This window comes from Patiria miniata, unplaced genomic scaffold (genome assembly GCF_015706575.1).
Source record: "Patiria miniata isolate m_02_andy unplaced genomic scaffold, ASM1570657v1 HiC_scaffold_15, whole genome shotgun sequence".
NCBI lineage: Eukaryota > Metazoa > Echinodermata > Asteroidea > Valvatida > Asterinidae > Patiria > Patiria miniata.
Genome location: NW_024037053.1, coordinates 3,044,476 through 3,067,095, shown reverse-complemented (window position 1 = coordinate 3,067,095; position 22,620 = coordinate 3,044,476). Strand labels below are relative to the sequence as shown.

The 22,620-nt window shown below is 41.3% G+C and overlaps 2 protein-coding genes across 2 annotated transcripts; one reads left to right on the top strand and one right to left on the bottom strand.

The window, feature by feature from the left end:
• The first annotated feature begins 7,888 nt into the window (after positions 1-7,888).
• Positions 7,889-11,478, top strand: LOC119722430. Its single transcript, XM_038192548.1, has 5 exons — positions 7,889-8,156; positions 8,948-9,175; positions 9,588-9,778; positions 10,231-10,304; positions 10,464-11,478. Exons 2-4 carry the CDS (start codon positions 9,003-9,005, stop codon positions 10,278-10,280), a joined length of 414 nt encoding a protein of 137 aa, XP_038048476.1. The 5' UTR covers positions 7,889-8,156; positions 8,948-9,002; the 3' UTR covers positions 10,281-10,304; positions 10,464-11,478.
• Positions 11,479-14,927: 3,449 nt separating this feature from the next.
• Positions 14,928-22,593, bottom strand: LOC119722429 (adenine DNA glycosylase-like). Its single transcript, XM_038192546.1, is given in 14 exon segments — positions 14,928-15,802; positions 16,289-16,489; positions 17,149-17,297; positions 17,566-17,644; positions 18,337-18,353; positions 18,356-18,445; positions 18,800-18,896; positions 19,220-19,364; positions 19,509-19,606; positions 20,714-20,899; positions 21,057-21,101; positions 21,502-21,612; positions 21,878-21,999; positions 22,226-22,593. Coding segments are annotated over 14 exon segments (1,704 nt in total). The 5' UTR covers positions 22,485-22,593; the 3' UTR covers positions 14,928-15,697.
• Positions 22,594-22,620: the final 27 nt, after the last annotated feature.

Sequence of the window (22,620 nt, the reverse complement as noted above, 5' to 3'; positions counted from 1 at the left end):
AACAAAATCGTTGGAAATTTTTCTTTTTTGACATGTTTGAACCGAAAGTTTTGATTTTTTTTTTACCTTGGGCTTGGGTAATGATCAGCATCCAGCCTCCTACCAGTCTTAAACATAGTGTTTAACACCTCCCAAGCACACATTTTATTCCCTTATTAAGGTAGTGTGTTATCTTCTAAACATTTATACTTTTACAAGAAAGCAAGATGAACTTTATTGTAAAAATCAGCATGTATGTAATCAAAAAGTAGATTTAGATTCAGCAGCTTATGCATGTTCCAGCCACTAAAGTGTGAGATTTGAAATAAATGAAGCATAAATATCCTATATTAAAAGATCCAATGCTGTTTGTCTGATGTCTGTCTGACGTCTGTGTGTCACTTTTTTTGTAAAAGGCCTGAAAGAATTCTGATATGCCCCGATTTCATTGAAGTCACAGTAAATTAAGGCACATGAATAAATGATGTATTTGTTTTGTTTTCCTAAATTTGTTTCTTTCAGACTATGAATACTTATAATTATATTACATCATTATCTCTATGAAAACACTCCAAAACGTTTCTGTGAGACTTTGAATAGTTAAAAATGACATTATCTCTATGAAAACACTGGAAAAATGTTTCTGCATTTCGAAACCATAGAACCCCTTCTAAAAAATCACGTCAATTGAGGGCGCACTGACAAGCTAGCGGTTAGATAGTTATATTACAACATAGTCTCTATGAAAACACTGAAAAATGTATCTGCATTTCGAAACCATAGAACCCCTTCTAAAAATTACGTCAATTGAGGGCGCACTGACAAGCTAGCGGTTAGACTTTGAATAGTTAAATATTACAACAATCTCTTTGACTGAAAAATGTATCTGGATTTCGAAACCATAGAACCCCTTCTAAAAATTACGTCGATAGAGGGCGCACTGACCAGCTAGCGGGTGCCGCCAGTTTTATTATGTCTATGGGTGCCGCGCGAAGCGCGGCATCCTCCTGGTATATTATAAAAGATGTATTTTATTTGCTCAATTTTTACCAGATATCTCAACTCCCATAGTTGCAACCTCATTTCAACGAATGCCAAGACAACATTAGGTAATGAAGATGTGATTGCACAGGCAGCTGCCCATGCGCAGAAAATGCACCCGCATTGCTGAATATAGTGCGTGACGTCACAAACAGGTTTAAAGGTATAGTAAATCATTTGCAGCTATCCAAAAAGTAATTGACGAAATTATTGCTTAAAAGCTTGCTTGGCATGGTTTAAAGATAGTAAAGGCACTAAACTCCCTAGTTTAGCCTATGCAAGCACAGGCACAACGCAGATAATCTTAAGTATAAATCAGAAACGAAATTTCAGTCTGATTTATTACTTTTATGTAATCCATAACAACAAGATAAACTAATTATTAGGCCTACAGAAACTCTTGCACAAATAATCTAACTAAGTTTCGATTTCTGAAGCCCATAACTCATCCTTGACATTGACCCTTGACATTGGCCTCGTTTTCCTCGAACAAGCGACCCCACCGCCTGGTCGTTCGGTCGTAAGTCATAGTTGTTTTCCCGGTCCCCAACCCTATCACTCTCAACTCCGATGAAGATCTATCGCGATGCGTGTCACATGCACAGCGCGTGGACTTCCCCCAGGCGGAGCCAAGCAGGGGGTGCTCAGAATCCTCATACAAAGCAACGATTTTGAGTCAACTATAGTACAGTCCAAACCGGCTTCGATAATCAGCAAAAAAAATGCAGGATTTCTATGGAGTGCTGGTCCTCTTGTTAGAAAACCACGTTTTGGACTCAGCGCCTCAGAGGAACAACCTCTATTATACTGCAGACAAGGCTTATGGCCTAAAAGCGATTCAATTTGTAAGGGGGGAGGGCCTTAAGGGAGCCTCGTTTTCTGCAGGGGTGATAATTAAAACCTCTCATTTGCATTCACCTACATTCTTCCCGTCGTTCCCTCAGTGTTGGGACCTTATCACAGAACTTACAATATGATAATGGTAAAAAGCGCACGTATGTCCACCATTATTGGTGCTCAACGCGCTACATCATTATTACCCTGCTCGTTGGGCCAATGAAAGTTGAAACACTCCAAAGACAATCTCAGCTCCCTGGGGAGTATATACAGCTCGATGCTGCCATTTTGGCGCAAAGCAGCTAAAATCAACCACAATAACCATCTCTGCACTCACAGATACCTAATTTACTCCTGGGTTGGGAGAAGCAATGAGTGACAAAGTACCTTACCCAAGGGCACACGCACCATAACCCCAGGCTGGACTCGAACCCACAACCTGCAGAATTACCTGCAGTACCACTCACACAAAACTTGACATCCTTTTTTTCTAATTACACAAAAAAGGTGTTTGCCGAGCATGTAACTATTATGAGCATCCAGCTCTTGGGCCCATGTGCAATACCCCTCACAGCTACTATTGCTATGGCAACAAGTGGCAGCCGTCAGCCATGTTGTAAAGGTTTTTATACTTCAACTGTACTATTTCCCCCCATACTCACTCTTTTTCGCAAAACCTCTGAAGACAGCTGCGGGGAGGCAAAGACGACCAATAAAAAGGATCTATAAAGATCTGTAGGCCAAATTTCACAAACAAAATTTAGCTCCACCAAAAACTTTGGGAAAACATCAGAAAATTGAATGTTATTGTTGGGTTCACTGGCCTTGGGGACGCTGAAATCACGCGAGGTGGCTCACAACCTGAAGTCGATGATGTTGGCAAACACAACATTTAGTTATTTTCTTCCCTGCATTCCATGAATCAGACAGGCATGTATGTTATGGGGTTATCTCTAAGAATATCAGTTAGAGGTCTATAAATACGAGACGATCTGGTATCTTTCGCATCACGCCATACCGTTCAACGCTTGCCATACCCCGGGCTGAGGTGGATAGTGGGTAGGTGATGGGTGGGGCAGGGGCCGCCAAATCATCACAATGACGTAGGGGGGGGGGTACGTTGTGCTACCCTTTGGAATAATTTTGTTTAATAATACAAAATATATATTTCATAGCTTTGTTTACTCGGTGTGTACTAAATAATTGTTCGCTTATTGCGAGGAGGACCGAATGAATACAATTGTTTGTAGAAGCAACGGCATTTATGTAGATCCCCGAATGAAAATATTTGTCCTACTGTGATGGGGGGGGGGGGAATCGATTTTACCGTGTGGGCAAAATCTTTCTCACGCAGGACTCGAACCCTTTCAGATTATTATCGCTCAGGAAACTTTGGTCTGACTGAGGCGGGAAGCAGTTTATGTTATTTTTTTTTCATTATTTAAAGTTGCTTTGTACGTGTGTGTTTTTTTATTTCGATTTTCTTTTCCGAACAAAATTTATTGGAATATAATATCCTGTAACAAATAAATTTGCTTGTTTGTTTTTGCAGGCCTTTATACAGTTTTAAAAAAAAAATCGGTTTTAAATGGCGCGTTCCAGTTCCGAAATTGCGCACATATTTAGAACGAATTAGGAGCGTCCCGCTCTTAATTCAAAAGTCGAAGCTAATTAATTGATTACTTGTCGTCGTCCGGTTTTTTGTGCAATGTCTCATTGGAAAGCTCATAACTAAAGTGTAATACTAGAAAATGATCAATTCAATTTGAAAATCTATTTTTCAAGGTGCTACACCCAAAAAGCACGTATACACCAACTTCAAGGTATATTTAAACCAATTATATAGAATTAAGGATTTTCGAAATCCTCAGGCTGTAGACATACAGATAAGTAAATAACACATAGTGAAGAATCGCTCAGATATTTCATTGAAAACTGCATAATAAGACAGGGACTTAAACCAATCATCATGTTGATCTAGTGGCATTAGAACATTTTGAGACATCAGACGAAACTAATTAATTTAAAGCTCTGAATGACAAAAATGCGTTACGACGATTGGAAAAATAGATCGGGTTCAGACATCGTGGAACCTTCCAACCAATAGGAATTGAAGCCTTTTCTGCGATTTCTTTGTTGAATTATCCCCCAATAGCTCCGTGATAAAATGCACACGAGCCGTCGACGTGCTGGCTGAGCGACCGTAGATCGCGCGTGCCTGGGTGGAATTCTCAAGGACATTCCAAACAGCTGACGAAAGTCATTTGAGGTCACCATGTCGGGCGGTGCCGCACCTAGCTCCCCCAGTAGCGTCCAGGGTCCGGGGTCACACGGGGTCACAGGGAGGGTGCGAAACGGGTCAAACGTCTTACCCAACCGATGGATGAGTGACAAGCTAAATTCTTGCAGCGCGAGTCATTTTGGAGCCGATGTAGGTTTGAACCTGCCGCTCATGCAAAATATTCTTTTTAGCACTGTATAAAATTATTGCATTTTGCTTAAAAGTTGATCAGTAAATTACTCTATAAGGATCGAGAGAGGGGCGGAAATAATGTACAACAGAGAACCGGAGTTTGGTTTGCCGTCACCTTTTTCAATAAATAAATAAATGATCTGGATAAATTGCAGTGCAATATGTGACCACGGCCAGACCATACAGGCTATGCGTACATTTTGATTGGGGTGCAGGCGGCGATACCAACTCCCCCCCCCCCGACCTCCACCCCCAAAAAGCAAGGAGTAAACAGGCACGGTTCTTCTATAAACATTTCGGAAGGGCGAAGCTTATCACATTAGGTTCATCGAGGATTTTTAAAAAGCTCCTTGAAGACGGTTATAACATTGGGTTTTGCCCTTCGTCGATAAAATGTATGGGCCTATACTATCCGAGATCTCGCAAGCTTGCTATATAGGGCGGTTTCAGGGGTTGGGGCCCTTATTTTGGGGGGGATTCTAGATGCTTTGTGGTGCAATTTGAGGCAATTTCTGACCACTTTAACTAAATCTTTTTGAGGAAAAGATGGTGGTGTACGCAGTGCCTGCCTTTATTGCGACGTCACTTAAAAAAACAACTTGGTTCTTTTTTTTGGGGGGGGGGCATGGCCCCCCGCTCCCTCCCTCCCCCCCCCCCCCCCCCCCCCCCGATCCACCCTTGATCTTGCTCGGGTGTTTTTGGATATGTTCGGTTTCTTCTTTTTTGGGTTGAAATCCTCAGTTCCTGATGATATTCCTCTAGGACTGGGGTGGGGATATAGGGTGGGGTTGTGCAGTTTCGACCCATGCATGGACCCCCCGAAGCAGGTGCTTTTCCTACCGTGATTGATTGATCGTTTCCCTGAACCTCCAGCGGGATGTGGCGATCTAGGTCAGCGGTCTCTCCTGGGTCTTTCGTCAGACAGGAAGCCCAGGATGGAGGCAACCAGGTTATGGGGTGATCAGGACGTCAGCTGGGCAGAAGTAGACAACCTTCGTTGCCGGACCTTCCTCACTAGTTTGTACTCGACTTTTATGCTTCTGAAATATAAAAGAACAAGGATGTCAGTTGTGCTGTGGACACCTGTTGATTTGGGATTAAAACTTTACGAGCTTCCAATTTCTGTTTTAACAAACTTTGCTTTTAAAGAGCTTCTAAACTTAACCCCAAAAGAGAGATTTATTCTTCAAGGATTTTTTTCATTGGGGATGATTTCTTTATTGCATGGCTAAACGAGAATCCCAGAATTTTAGCCCAACTGTTGATAATGATCAGTGGCGTATAAACTAAACAAGGGTATAACATAATGTGCCCCCCTTCCCCTTTGTCCCTCCCCTCAGAATTTGAGGAAGACAAACATAAAGCTTTTTGTCGTTAAAAATACTTTGAGTTTCCCCCTTCACAAAACGACCCCCCTTGCCCACTGCAAACTGGACCCTAGTTTTTCCATCCCAAAAATGTGGACAATAATACAGACGTAGTGTCGAGTCGCAGCATCTCACACACTTCTCTGCCCCTGAGTCTCCGCCCATCCTAATCTTCATTACAAATTGCAATGCATGTCCAAAAAAATAATTCGGCTAAAGGTAAAACAAAGTCCTTGGAGAAACCAAAACTTATTCGCTCACTTAAAGGGAATGTACAACATTTGCTTTTGCTGCAATTTTCATGTAGATGCTGGAAAAACCAAGAAAACCAATCACGTTCTAGTAGTCTGGTTTCCTGACCCCACTTAAGATAAACCGGAGCAATGTATAGATTTGCGGAATTGTAAGGTCAGGGAATCAGTCTAGCAGGCTTGTACCACTTCACAGGTGTGTAATCGATTGCAAAGAAAATGCAGAATAACTAAATATGCAAATTTAGGAGTAGTTTTTGAAGAAAAAAAAACATTTTTCTCCCACGCTGGTCGGCCGACCAGCGTTGGAAAAATACAACGTTTCTTGAAAATGTCAGCACACCAGGAGCCACGATTTTACAGGATGATTTAGACTGTCATTCCCTAACAATCCAGTAAGGTATTTCGTGATAATTTGATAATTTCGGGTTTTTTTATGTTTGCAAATGTTGTATTTTCCCTTTAAAAAAATACTACCACTTCAATATAGGACATATCAATCATAAGGTTAAGTGTTCATGACATTTCCAGGGTAGATTTAAACAGAAAAAATGGGACGCGTAAATTGCAGAATTTTCTCCGCGAAACCTTCGAACGCCTTGCCGGTGGGTCGGTGTAATCAGGTGAATGTCCTATTTACGAGTCCCTGTACACGCGTCTTGAGAAAACTTCGCAACCCCAGATACAGTCTTGACCAATCGGAGGCCGGGGGTATGGCTGGCCCCGCCCACTCTATGACGTCAGAGGATCGTACGATGCCGATGTTTAGTATTTTCTAACGAAGTGAATGGTCCCTTTGGGGTTTTTCCTTAGAAGGACGTATTCAGTGATTTAACAAAGCACCGTTATATCATTCTTCTCAATTTGTTTAACAAGCTCTGGGATTTCGCAATTTGCGGCCCCTCCACCAAACTACCAAACTGCATGTATGCCATGCATCCTTAACGAAAAAAAGTCTCACAATTTACTAATTATGCAATTATTTTAAGGGATCGAAACACCATTAAAAGCAATCAAATTAGACTTGAAATGTAGTTTGTATGCATCATACTAATAGAGCTTGCTCTATGTAGACATGTACTTCTCACTAGTGTAGAGCAAAAGGAAATGATGCAGGGTGTCTCAAAACAAATGCACCAGTCAATCCATAATTTCATAAATATTAAAAAAAATACAAGCAAGAGCTCTCTTTTTTGCAAAAAGTATATACAGAGTCTGACGGTGTAGTAAAACATCTACACAATGGTCTTTATCCCATCTCATTTGGACATCCCAGTCCAGAGATACAGCTAATTAAATGAAACGACTTAAATTCCAAGTTGGACCACTTGTATCCAATGAAAGGCATTCACATACCAAGAAGGAGAAAGTGGCCAAACAAATTTTGACTGTCTTTACAAGCTTGCCGTAACTTTTTAACAAATGTTCCAAATCACACCGAACAAAACTCCTGTCAAGGGTAAAGAAACACGCTATCATCTCATAGTAATTTTTTGGTAATTTAAACCGTTGTTTAACTGCTACATTTTTTTTTAGCGACACCCTGTCTAAACACTTTCTTATGGGGAGTAAAGTTAACTTGTTATTACTCAAACACTCTTAAAAAAATTGCTCCGAAAAATGAGCACAAATCAGCTGTGGGAAGGTGCGTGACAGAATTTTTGTCTAGAACTTGCGCGAAGTACACGTACGCAAAGGAATGCGAACTAGGGTGAAGGACCATGCGATCGCGCCAGGCAGAGACCGCTTTGAAATCCGGGCAAGGAATTGCGCAACCACGGCTGGCCCGGGGGAACTCCTCTCATTATTCATCTTACAAAAGGAGGCAGGTCCCTGGATACTAAGACACGCACTGGTGACGTCACAAGACAGGAATCACCTGAGGTCTGGTGATCAGCTGTCGAGGGGAACCCCGTGCGTGGAGTGTCCCCATCGCTGAGGCTATAAAAGACGGTCGGGATTCCCTGCTGCGGTCGATTCATCACCGAGACCGCAAGACATCCCCCTCGCCAAAGCCACAGCGATCTGCAACCTCATCTGCTCCGCCGACTTTGCCAATTTTTGCATCCCAACTTCTTCTTTGTGGGGAAAAATCGGCCGAGTATTACCACAAATACTGCAATCTTCCTACGAAGAAGTTTGTACTGTCTTGAAAGTTAGGAGATCTGTCCCGACTGCAAGTTCTTCTGCAACTTCTGCAGGTGTCAGGTAAGGTTTCTTTGCCAAACCTCTGGGTTTTTTTTTACTTCAACTTCAACTTTTGCTGAATTTCTGACAAGTACTGGTTTTTTTTAAATGTTGGCTTGGTTGCATTGCATCGTTTACATTATTCGATTGCTCCATGCCTTTACTTTCAACAAATAATTTTAATCAGACTTAATACTAGACAACCCTTTCGCGCATGACTTGGGACGTCTCTGAAATCGAAAGCACATTGTCAAAGACAACTTTCAATTCGTGTCGACAAGGACGACTATGACAGTATCTCTATTGATGAAAATAACAGTTTAGGAACGAACCTGTGTTCACAGGAACGCAGTGCCCGTCTCTCGTTCGAAGCGATTGGGCCAGACTCGATCGAGTCCATGAAATGCTGATCGCCAAACCTCCTCCACAGTTTGTTAATACCTTCCCAGCATTGATTAATGCCGGTACCCAAGGGTTGTTGGCACGTGTGGTCTATAGCGGTAGGGCACAGGCCTCATGATCGTGAGATTGTGGGTTCGAGCCCCGCCGTGGCCATGCGTGTTGTGCCCTTGAGTAAGGCGCTTTACCTCAATTACTCCTCTCAACAAGGTATTAAGAACTGGAACTAAAATGGCACTGTTTTCCGCCGACATGAAATGCAGATCCTAACTTTTGCACGTCTTGATGCCCTTTACTTTGTCAACCAAAAAATGAATGAATTGAAGCATAATTCGTAGTTACGAGGAGCACATTGTGAACGTGCGTCTACTTCAGATCGACCACTGACGGTATTTTCTTCGGTTTCATTTTAGCAGACGAAATCATCCGATTCGCATCCAAACCGTTACCAAGGCAACCGTATCAACCATGAGCGGCATCGTGATCACCCTTAGTCTCCTCGCGTGCGTGCTGGCCATCTCCGAGGCCTGCAACCAGGCGTCCCAGGGCGGCTTGACGGGAGGCAACACCCTACCGCCCTCTGCCGACGGCGACAACTCGTACGGCCCCGGCTCCGGCCCTGTCCCGCCACACCCATTCAGGTACGATTAATTATGCAAAATCCGCAATCAAAGGAAGAATGTTGCAAACCAAAACCTGTTGAATTTTCAGCTCAGATGATATTACACTTTCCAAGACATTAAAAAACCATGCACAACCTTAATTTGATCAAGACACAATCTACATTTCTTGATTTCTTTCAAATGAATATCACCTTTTGATTTCCTCAAAAAGTTACTTTTGAGATAAATGCAAATGATCCTAAGTATATGCCTTCAATGTGCACAAAAAATAAGCCTACGTTTTAATGACATAAAAGCAGCAAATTTCGTTCGGGGGAAAAACACAACTCCTAATTTGCTGTCATTATTTAAAAACAAATTGAAAGAAATGAAGACCTACGATTATTGGGCGGTAATCATTCATTCACTGTCACGTGATTGACTCTTTTAGGCGGAGGAGGGACGACGACAGCGACAACAGCGCCCTCACGCTGCAGTCCCAGGCCATGTCCAAGATGATGAGGAGACTTTTTGACGAGTTGGACGCAGACGACGACCAGAGCGTCACCGCGGAGGAGTGGGTCAGACGGAGGGGTAACGCCGAGGACTACAGACAAGTCCTGGCCGAATTCGACAAAAATGGTAGGCATTCTTTTTCTTTACAAGTTAGGCCAAAAAAAATCCGGAAAAAAATTAAAGATGAAAACATGATTGGTCAAAATAACTGGGATACATTTTACCTGAAATGGATTCTGCTACAATTGAAACGCCATGCGCCCTCTTTAACTCTGTTTTTTTACAAAAACTTTCGGGTTTTTTTTTACTTCGTTTCGTTTCCATTAAAAAGAAAATTCTGTCTAAAAGGATTCTTACATTTCATTGAAAGACAATTACGTTTTCAGCTGGCATATTTTCAAGGGTCAATATTATATGACGGGCTTGTTATTCGTATTTCGTCGAAAGCATACTATAAGTGAAAACAAAAATGTGGAATGAGAACTTCAGACGACCACCACAAAAAGACTTTAAAGGAAAGGATGGTGTGAAATTATCAAGAAGAACTTTTCATCATTATATGAATTTTTGATTTTCAGATGATGACGTGCTGTCATTTGACGAGTTTTTGGCGGCTTCGAAGTCGTGAGACCCCCATAATTTGAAAAAAAAGGTTAGTGACAAAAACATGCCGTTAACGTTTCATAGCTCTGTCTTGTCAGTTTGAATGTTTGATGAACAATTTTGCCTTTTAAACACAGCCACGTTTTCGTTTTCTCTGTATGCATGGCAATAACTGAAGTGTTTTATCTGTCTCGTTTGCTATTTTTAGGTCTCGATTTGGATTTTCGTAACCCTACGACTGTTCCTTGCGAGCAAGCATCGGACGGACCCGACTTCTGTTTCCTGCGTGTTCGCGATGTACATTGCATGCGGCAAGTCTAAGATTTAAAAGAATTATTCCATTCTTTTTAATGCTCACAATGGGTTGTATGAAGTCGATTTTTGGGGGGTAAGAGACGTCCGTTAAACTTCAAACTTTACATGGATACAATTTTGTTTTAAATTATTTATTTGTGTTCATGAACAGTCGGGTTAATCGGGCCGAGTTTGTGGGGTTTTTTTTACAATAGATCAAAACACATTACGCCAGATCAATTAGTATTTACAAAGTCACTTAAAATTACTAAAGAAAGGAAAATGTTCTGAAAAATGGGTTTGTGAAATCACAGCAATGATGTAACTAAAACCTCAGATTAATTTGGCTCATTTTGAGTTTCTTTGAAAATGCTTTCCTATGAAATAATGTAAACTTTATTTTATTTTCAAATTAGTTCTATGCTAATTAAACTTGAAGATTATTTTTTATATAATTATAGCTTAATGACTGAATTTTTGTTATTGACACCACTATAGTTACAGGCTCTTATATTTTGATGAAGAACCGAGTTAAAGGGGTTTTAAACAAACAACAAAAAATAAAAAGATTTTTTTTAAATAGATTATTCTACAAAAAGGGGCCATAAAAGTATTGTGTATTTGAATTGCTCCACGTGTAAAGCACAGGGCAAGAAGACGGATATTTATATTTCAGAACATTAATGTTTTGTGTGTAACATGGTAAAATTGTGGTATACACTTAATGTTACCACCAGATGGCGCCCTTTATAAATTAAGTGCAAATATTATTTGTCTTGGCTTCTGAAAATATACGATTTCATTCAAATGATATGCATACGTAATTTCCACAAGCCAATCAGCAACCGGTTTGTATAAGGTTGTATAGGTCAATTATTGGTACAGTTGGAAATTGATTTGAATAAATTCATATTTTTTTCATATTGAAATGAGAGATATATTGTAAAATACTTTGTCTTAAATCTTTTAGGATGGCAAGTGGTTTATGTTTGGTTTACTTGAAAAGCGCAGAGGTCACGGAATTTCAGAGATGGTGCATGATGCAATCCAAGCAAATAATGTCAAGTGTGCATGTGTTCCAAGGTTACGTTGCAACAAACGCAAACAAAGTGTCGCAGACCTCAGTAATAAATAACCTCACTTCTCAAGATCAGGACAAGTACTCGCAACTCTCCAAGGTGTCAGAGACACCCATCAAATTAAAGATTATTTCATCATCTTTCAATTTCCGGGGGGGGGGGTAATCCGATGACTTCTGGGAGAAAATTCCATCCGAAGATGATCACCCCTAAAAATAGTCATGAAGCCCATCACCATTTTGAAAAATTATGCCTACGCTCCATTGCAAAATAGAGCAAAGTTCAGGGCCTAATTATATTCAAATTTCACAGAAATGCAATGTTGCAGTCCTAATCACGGGCCCCACCCTTCTTGTTGTGATTTGGCCCGCGTCAGTTTGGGCCTGTCTACTGGCCTGCACAAAGTTGGTGCACCTGTCCGGATAATTGCTGCAGCAAGAGGGCAGCAATCAGGTTGTCAGGTTGGCGTAGTGGTACTCTCCTGGTCTTGGGGTGCACTGAGCTAATGAGTTGTAGTGAGAATTTCTGCGCGAGCTCATTAGCATGAAAAGTGCCCCCCCCCCACACAATTTTTTTGAAAAAGGAGACCGTTTGGCTTGAAAAAGGGTGGGATTGTGTAAATATAGCTGAGGAACAACTCCCTGGTTTTGGGGCTTCCATCTGAGGGCAGACTTGATAAAATTAATGGGTCCTATTTGCCTGAGACAGTGGAGGGATGCCATTTGTAAAATGACCGCATGCGGGCTTGGGAAGTATCACTTTTCGGGAGGCGAGTTTGTTTTGGTGTGAATATTTTAAAATGTAAAAGTCTAACCCAACAACAATTTAAAAGAAACGGAAAGATGAAGGACTAGAAAATGATTTAATTTTTGTTTGTGAAACCCCACTGATGTCGGCTTGCATGTTATGTGGCCATGAACTTTGTTTATTTTACACTGTTTTCAATGGGGTTGGGTGCAACCCTCGCCTTCTACCGCTGTGACCCGGGTTCGATTCCCGCCTGGGCCAATATGTGGATTGGGTTTTCAGTCCCTGCCTGATTCCGTGGGTTTTCCCCAAAAAAAACTTCTGGGGTTTTCCTCCCACATCTAATACTGTACTTTCTCTTCATTGTCTTATCCCTACAAATTTCTTCAGACTTGCGAGCTACAGTGCCTGGGGCACTTTTGAGGAATCCTTGGTTTCATGACCAGAAATAATGTTAAAGTTGATTTTGGAAACGCGCCAATCATCACTGATAATGCACTATCGTCTAAAAGTGCATGTTTAATTAGCTGTATTAAAATAAACTACATTTAAACCGACAGAGTGCATGAAGTGTTTTGAATAGACAAAATTGTCTTAAAGTGGTTAATGTAAAGATATCAATTTTGGCTAAGATATCAATTTAAGGATATTTACACGGATCTGTGAGTGTATGCCTTGAAATTAACTTTGGCTAAGATATCAATTTGAGGATATTTACACGGATCTGTGGGTGTATTCTTTCCCGGGGTGGCAACGAGCCAAAAGGAACGAATAAATAAACACCACACTTCCTCAAAACAAAGAACTCGTGAACATTACACAATGAACCGCAAGATTTGTGGGGGAATTTTTAAGGCTGTCTTTTTCCTTACGTTTTTCACTGACTCAAACTGGCGACATGACAGTATTTTCAGCGAAATTGTCCACATGGTTGTCGATCCCGGACACTGGGAGGGGTATAAAACCAACGGGTTGGGGCTAGTCGAAGCTGTACCGTTTTCTACGCTGAGCCGAAGACATTATATTTCAAACTCCGCGGACTTGTCGCTCTTGCATCAGTCTGTTTGGAATTTCAATTCAAACAGAAATCGCAGTGAAACTTGCGTTAACGTCCGCCGACAACTTCTCGCATTTATACAAACAATTATTCGTTCATCTTGAACGACTTCTGGATAGGACAAACCGAGTTTACACATTACAGACTAGTTCAAGTTGGTTTAGTGACGTCACAACATGGGATCCAGGTGGCTACTCCTCCTGTGTCTCGTCACCATGGTGATCGCTAGCCACGCCTGCCGATCCAGCGTGGGGACACCGCCCTCTGGACCCGTACCACCACGCCCTTTCAGGTAACCACACCCAACAAACATGCATTATTTCGTGTAATTATTTCTATATTTGAAAAGTTTTCGAATATTTCAGTCGGTTTTTGTATTTGAAATTGTGCGCAAAATTTACACACAAACCATAAAAACGCCCGAATTATTTTGCAAAAAAAAACCGGGAAGAACTGAGGTTGTATTAGGACTAGAAGGAATTCGAAAGTCGATCGGAAGTGCGAAATGATGGGGTGGGTTTTTTTTTTAATGATATCCCCAATCGGCGTCCGTTACGGAAGACGGATAGTGCCACTCAATAAGTCTGAATATATTTTTTTGTACGTGTGAAAATATTTTTTGTACAGCGGCCACCACTTATTATGTGGCGGCCGCCACATAATAAGTGGCGATCGCTGTACAAAAAAAATATATAATTTATTTCCCTCGCAATAAACAGCCGCCCGTTGCAAATTTTCTACCGAGGATGCCGTCAAACTGTTTTATTTCGACGACTGTTTTGAGTCTCATCCTAACCATATCTCTTTTCCGCTTTCAAATCAAATGAAGATTAGATCGGCACCGAAACGATCTTTAAGCGACGCCCGCGATAAATAACCAATGTCATTTTGAAAGTGACATTGCCAACTTAAACTTTTACAAATTTCTTTCCTTTTTTTGGTGGCAGGAAACGTAGGTCGGAATTCGGGACCATTGTCAACACAACGTCACCGAGTGAGATCGACATCCGGCCTCTAGCTGAGCCGCACGGGGCCCTGGGCAGACTGACGACCAACCAGAAGAAACCCAGTAAGACGGACGGACAGATTTGAACCATGGACATTTATTATATGTCTACAATTTGAACTTATGCCAATAAAGGGCGCCCTCTGTTGCCAGGCGTGGCCACTCGCCTTCAATGCCCAAGAAATAGGCGTGGTTCTAGACTACAAATTGTGTGTGGGTGTGTGTGTGTGGGGGGGGGGGGGGGGGGGGGATGGTTTGCGCCTGATAAAAATCCTTTAATTTTTGATGACCTACAAATGTGGAAACTTTAGACAATTGTGTGGAATTTCGGGGGGGGGGGAGTGAGAATGAACTTTTCGAACTAAAAATGTGTTTTTTTATTGGGGGGATACAATTGGGAAAATGTTCAAAACATCTAAAATTGGAAATGTGGATTTGGATGATTGAAGGAGGCAGCATTGTGGGAATTTGAGCAACCTAGGACCCACATTGAGACGTTAAACCCAAAAGAATTTTCCATATGTAATGATCGAGTTTGCCTGTTATATCTTAGCTTATGACGGCACAGATACGTTACAGATCAGTACAGTTTAATTTAAATGTTGCATACACGACAAAACTCGCTTAAGAAAATGATTTTCTAAATATGATAATTTGCAATTAAACTTCTTACTGAGTCTGCTGTTGCAATACCAAAATAATCATACAGCTCGATGCCAATTTCCCTAAATACAAGTTATACTTAATTCATTAGGCCTACCTGTTAGAATGCGTAGTTGCTTTTTGTCAAAATGTGGACATGTCTCCCGAAGACACCTTCAAGTTAAAAAAACACCAACAATATTTACATTTGTATCTCAGTGATTAACCTTCATAAACAAACTACTTATTTTTAGGCTGCAGTTCAAAGAATATTAATAATTAATTTGGAAAGATTGATTTAGATGAAAAGATGTTTGATAAAATCTGTACACTACAGGGTTTCTGAGTCAAAAGGTAGGGCTGAGTCAGTTCGAATAATTGACTATTCAAATATTCAACCTTGAATTTGACCGAATATTCAAATATTCAGCACAGCCCTTTCAGAAGGTCAGTTGGAACATGGTTAAAAAGATGTAGCCTTAAGGAAAGACTTCACAAAAACAGGTCGTTTGTAATAAACAAGTATAATTTTTTTTTTATTTAAATTTATTGTGTGACCTTTTTCCATCCACTGACGACAGGCGAGTTGTTCGTCCGAGGTTCGATTTCAACCTTGGTCATCTTTTTTTCTTGGGCACTGGTTTGAAGAAAGTGTCCAGTGCTGACTGCTTTTTACTGTCTCCTGTGCCGCTGGAATCAAATTTGATTTTCTTCTGAGTTACCTGAAAAAAACAGAAGGAATTTAAACCAGTATCCATGAAAATAGAGTTTTCGCTTTTTATCAGAAATCGCAATTTCCATTGGGGGGGGGGGGGGGTGAGGCTGGGCACAATCTGACTATTGGAGGTGTCGTTCAAAGCAGACGATATTGGACACCATTGGACAATAGGTGGCGGTCTTTATTGCAGCAAGTTAACAAAGCCGTGAAACCCCAACTTTTGGTTTTAACTCTTCCAATTTAGTGAGGGCCAGGGGGAGATCCCCCCCCCTTCCACGTTTACTCAGTGCTAGCAGCAATATACACGTTGCCAGCACAAATGCAAAACTATAATCAGGGATGAGATTGTCAATTGAAAAAAAAGTCTGAAAATTAACGAAATGTCTGAAATATTAATATCTTTCTGAACTAATGTCCTTGTCTTTCTCTCAGATTCAACCAGTCTAATTTCACACAAAAATCTCATGCCTGCATAATTCACTCGTATTACCTTCGGAGGATTGATCCATTTCTGATAAGCACCAAAGCATTTTTTCATCGCCGTGGAAACAGCCGCCGTCGCGAATTCTTCGGCCGTAAGCCACCTGTACCGTTGACTGCTGTCCGTAGTCTGTTCTAAGACGTCATTTTCAATTACGCTGAATGTCTCAACACAGTAGGTCTGCTCGATGTGTGAGAAAATGTGAACCACCTAGGGTATACGAACCAAAACACAAAGTGCCGATTAAAAACTTAATCTTGACAACAAAATGAACCATTCAGTTGTAAAAGTCATAAAATAGTTGGGAGTGGGACGCACTATATGTGCTCTGTGCACAAGTACCCCAACCTTATCCCCAGGGTGTCGAGCAGTACGCACCCACCACTACCTGCTCTCTCACCCTGGTATTGGATCATTTGCATTTGCAAGATTTTTGAACACGTACTAGCAAATTGCGGTATCGAATCAGGATACAGGAAGAAAGTTTCCTATCCAGGGCTTATTATTGGAAACGAGGTTGGAAATAAAGTAAGCACTGGGGACGAGGTGACAAGTACCCCCTCAATGGTAAGGAAGGGAGAGTTGGGGGAGACCACTAGGAGAGACATTCGAATGCATTTCCGAAGACGCCTATGCTCACGCGAAGACAATATGGCTTTGTGTACATTCAGTGAAGTCGTGCGTACTTCCAACTAAACGTGCGCGAACCAGTATGCGTATGCGGCATGTCCCATTCACTGGGTGTCCAAGTGGTAGAAAAGCGCCCCCTCTTGTTTGCGCACAGAACCCATAGAACAAAACTAGGGGAGATTACACAAGGGGCAAAAATGATGAATTTTTCCCTGAACTTCATATATTTATTCTGTTACCTCTCCTATTGCGTGTCTGTCGTGTTTCTCGGCTAGCCTCATTCCGAGTCCGTCTGAAAGATAGTCATCGATGGCTTTCACCCTCTGGACGGCCAACCAATGATCGTCCGTCTTCACGCTGGGGAATTCCCACAATCCAGCCAGCAAGCCTGAAAGAGGAAGAATTTTTGTAATGTTTTGTTGGTGCTTTTTAGGGGAAAGCACAGATCTTCGCACCACAAATGCCACACTCTTTCAAGGTGAAAAAAGCACTTCCTCGCTGTAAATTACTTTGTCATTGATATGTTGCACTTCTAAAGATGCCTTTTTGCTTTGAGGACTCTCAGAAATTTCAGTGAGAGTTATATAAAAGGGTAGGAGGCTAGCCGCAATCCATTATTCTTGCGTAGATATTAAAAAAAGGAAACTTTTGTATACCTTTTTCAGGCCTCTGGACGAGAAGAAACTCTGACGTTACTCCATCTTTGCACTTTTTCTGAACGATGCAGACAGCGGTCTACAAGCATAAGAAAACAAAATATTTATTGTCAGTCCAGTATAAAAGAAGCTTTGTAATTATGAGTAAGGTAATAAGTAAAGTCTATCGAGAGCGAATATGGCTTATCAAGGCAGTATTTATCTCTGGTTTCCTTGGCATAAAACAACTGAGAATATTTCTATTCCCCTGCATTTAAATTTTATGCCAGTCCATCGCAGGTTACCCTACAGCTAATGCCAGAACCTGTTTTTACTCCTGGGTGGAGAGAGGCAAATGGGCATAAAGTGGCTTGCCCAAGGACACAACCTATGACCAGCAGCAGGATTTGAACCCCTGACCCTCTGATCATGGGTCACAAACCCTAACCACCAGGCCGCACTGATAGGTCTCTGTGGGAGAATTGCAACTGCGTATTTTATGCAGTCAAGCACGCATTGCGCAGTGTTGAAAATGTTCCAAACACGTGCTTGTTGCTTGAAATGTGTACAAAATAAGACGCAGCCGATGCGCCTTATGCAAGTTAACGCTCAAAATGCCGTAGCTGGTCTGTAGGAAATGACGTCATTTGAGAGAGACCTACATATCTGTAATTTGAGGGGAAAAGTGCCTCTTATTAACTTGCACATTAAAGGCTTTTCAATTATTCTGAAACAAAAAGTCAAAATATGGATAAAATCTTAGGGTTTAGAAATCTCTTTGTGAGGTCTAACCTTCTCTTGTCTTGGGGTTTCTTTTTGGGTTTACGGGGGAAGTTCATGACCCCTTGTTCGATGTCCCACTCGCTGTCCGCTGGTATGCAAAGTTGACAGTTGTCGGCAGCTGTTAAGAGAGCATTTCAACATTATCATAGTGGAATCTGTGTTCCTATTTTGGTCTCCATGCGTTACTACGCAGTCCTCGATAAAATTCCTACCATTATCAGAACTTCACCGTTGTGCCCTCATGATCAGATCCACTCGTCCAACGCACAGACACTCAAATTTGGAAAAACTCAATTGAAAACTTACATAAAATTTGTAGGTTTTTTTGTCAGAAACAAAGTAGCCAGAGACAAGCTTTTTGTGTTACAAAAGCCTGCCACTTTGTGGTTCAAAATGAACCAAAAGTTTTGAAATTGGCACTAGCAGTGACAATTAATGAGATAGTAAAATCAACAAACCAAACTTCACTCACCGCACTCAATGTCTGGCAGTGTATATGATTTGGCTGTGCCTTTCCCGGCAATATTTTTCTCAAGCCCCTCTTTTTTGGCTCTCTTCAATTTTTCTTCCTGCAAAAGATGGAAATATCGTGAATGACTATTCAACTCGAGTCAGGCATATTATACGAAAAACTTCTATTGAGTGACAAACATTTTATTCCTGTAAAAGATACTGCGGCCGCCTGTAATTATTGTCATTGACAGCTATCATTAGTTATGTTCTCCATCAATGAAATTTGCAATAATTTGGTTTTAAGAGAACTCAATTTCTAAAACTCATAGTGGACCCGAGTAAAAACTACACATCGCAAAAAAAAACCAACTTTGCAGGTAATGGAATTCTGTGAACATGCAAACTAACTTCTTCGGAAGAAGGAAAATGGAAAACTCACATGCTGAAAAGCCCTGCAGCGATTCCTGATTGGGCACTTGTCACAAGAGGGCGCTTTCGGTGTACACACTGTCGCGCCGAGTTCCATCAATGCTTGGTTGAAATCACCCGGGCGCTCCGCGTCGACCAAGGCATTGGCCAGGGACCTCCAAGAAAAAAATAAAAGTATCTACATTAGAGGAACAGGGTTGGTTGGGGAGGGGGAAGCGGAAGGGGTGGGTTGGGTTGGGTTGGAGGAAGGTCCTCAGTTTACTGTCCTTCTGACGTCAATTCTCAGCCAAGCTTCTTACCAAATAGCAGTCTGGACCGTTTGGCTCGTGGAGTCGGCCCCGATGGCCCTAGCTCTGCAAAACACTCGGATGACATTGCCGTCAACAACTCCAGTGGGCTGAATTAATAAAAAGGTCAAAATTTGGAAACGAAAGTCATAAAACGTGAACTAGCAATTTTGTGTACATTACAGCTCTTCTATTTTATGAACTATTTCTTGATATAGTTTTTCTTCTTTTTAGACAGATGGACCAAGGAAAGAATGAAAGCTGGTTAACTTATGGAGCCCTGGGTTCAAGAAAAATTGGAAAGTATTGTAGGGAAGTAGCTGGTAAAATTTGCAAAATTGATTGCAATATAACAGAATTGTGTGAAAAATTGAATTATTTTGTTTTGGCAAAAAAAAAAGTCTCCGGTTTCTGGTCTGCACGCGCATCGCTGTAGCCATGCGCGTTAGCAATTACATTTTTTTTGCAATGTAAGATGATGTCTAAAAACTGCCAAACTCAATGGTTTGACTGGAATCCTGCTGCTGCACAATTTTAACGTGTTTTAGATGGGGTTACGATCGAGTATAAGCTTTATGTGGCCTCTCTGGGCTCCTATATATTTTGCACTAAATTTAGTTGGGCACCATTTGCAGACGGTGTTGTAATTTTGTAATTGTGCGTCTGGAAGCCAGACTGAGGGAGCGATGATCGTGTATCTGGAACCTGCAAACACTTTTTAATTAACGCAACATGTAAGGGAGCAGACTAATGACCAGCCTGGCAGCACATGAACGATGTCGATGCCGCTGTATGGTCTGACATTACCGTTTTCTCTGATTTTTCTCTTGACTATCCAGAATTCTCAAGCCTTATGGCATTACTGAGGTCACTCAAGCTCCAACCTGAAGGATATTTTTGAGAGTTTTATGGGGATCGAAGCATAATCTGCAAAATCAGCCAACATTTGAAGGGAAAAAAAGTGGGGAAAAAACAACAACAAAAAAACGCGTTGCCGCACCACTTTTAGGGCAAGCTCCATACCAGAAACCAGAGACCTTTTTGGGGGGCCATATTAAACTGACTGATATTTTTTAAATGTGTTCTGAATTCCCATTTTCCATTTCCCAACTTGACCATTGGTTCCAACTTTACTTTAGACTGTTTCAACTGAAACACAGAAGTTGGGGCACTCCAAGCTTAAGTTGGGACCTTGGTCTAGTTATAAAACTCCATACCTCTTTGAATGCAATGGAGGCTATTGCCCCCGCCGTGTACCGTCCCACCCCCGGCAGTTGTTTCATGAGTGATTCCGCATTTCTTGGCATCTTGCCAGACAGCTCCTCCATGACCTTCTTGGCTCCCTCGTACAATCTCCTCCCCCTAGAATAGTAACCTAGCCCCGCCCACATCTCGTTCACTTCCTGCAGTGAAACGAAGACCATGACATATTGAAAAGAACAACGTAATGGGCCAGTTTCATATTTACTCTAGTTACTACATTAAAAGATTGCATTAAACAGTGCTCAAAAAAGCAGATTTATTTTTGATGTTTCCCCCTACAGTATAAAGTAATTTTACCTCTGGTGTTGCAGAACGTGCAATGTCTTCTAGAGTGGGCCATTTCTGCAATAAGTTAAGACATAAAAATATGAATTCACAAATGACAATGAGTCGCAATTATAAACAGCAAAGATAAATTCCATGATAAAATACAAAAGGTCAAAATGACCATAATGCAAGGTTTACATGGTGAAGTATGAAGCAATAACTTGCAGCTGCACCACGATATAAAGGTCAAAGTCAAAAAGGACTAAACATTATTTACAATTGAAAATGTGATGGTGTCTACAGGCGTGTCAATGGGGGGTGGGTTGGGCAAATGTCCCCCGCCCGCCCTCGAGAAAATGATAAATTGAGAATATGCTAGAGAAAGTACAAGGATATTGGGGGAAATGTGCTTCCCCCCCCCCCCCCAAGAAAAAATCCTGACAACGTTCATGACGATCATCCTGTTTTTCCGTACCGCCATCCATCTGTTGTAGTAGTCTATGACTGTGGCTACTTGGGTCTGTTGCAACATGATCTCTGAAACCCAGACTCCGTAGGCTCGCTGGTCGGGATCCGGATGATTTGCCTGTAGTAAGGAAGTTTTTCAAAATGACTTAAAATACTATTGTTATATTAATAATACCAAAGAGACAGCAATAGATCTTATGAATGGCAAATACCAAAGAGGTATTTAAACTGTAACAACAAATGTCAAACAAGTATAACATTACTCATTCCTGTCCCAGTGGAATTAAAGCACCATATATTATTATGCCTAGTAAAAAGAGAGCACTGTGTAAGTGTGATCGTGTTGGTGTCATAGATCATGTAGATGTGGTTGTTGTTTTTACCCATTTTCTCCACGGAAGGTCTCGCTTGTTTGCATCATACCACTGCAACAGATCCTGTCGGAACTGCCTCACGTCTTTCTCTTCAGTGAAGAAATGAAATGGGTTGGGATGGTCAACTTTGTCTGAAATAAAACAAACAACATTTACTTATTTTAGCACATAAAAAAAATAAGCAGAGGCCTTGATCAAATTAAAAAATAAACCATCTGGAAAGAAATGTGTGAAGTTCATTCAGGCTAGCAGGCCAGTGAAGTGATTATTGATCTGACTTAAACTTAAATTTAGACTAGTTTGTCAGTACCGTACTTGAATACTTTATTGCATTTAGAGAAATACATGAAATGTCACCTTCAGTGCTTGTATCTCCATGATCTCGCATCTTTCTTTTCTTTTGGGTGTGAGATTTGTCTACGGTACCGAAATCGGCACCACATTGGCTGTTCTTTTCGTCCTCGCCTTCGGTTGAATTCGACGATTCTTCCACGCCACAAACTTCACCGGAGGACCGAGCTGATTTTCGTTTCCTCTTCATCGTCTGACAGATACAGCATTCACGAAATCGACGATCAAAGCGCGATATTGCAGCACAAAAGCGTCTGATGATCATCTGATCACAAAACTGCAGAACATTTCAATTACCATCTCCAACTCCAGTTGACACATGTTATGCAACCCACGTGTGCGCATTTCCCGCGCAATGAAAAACGTAAACAGCATGCGCGAGGACGTCCGCTGGTAATCCA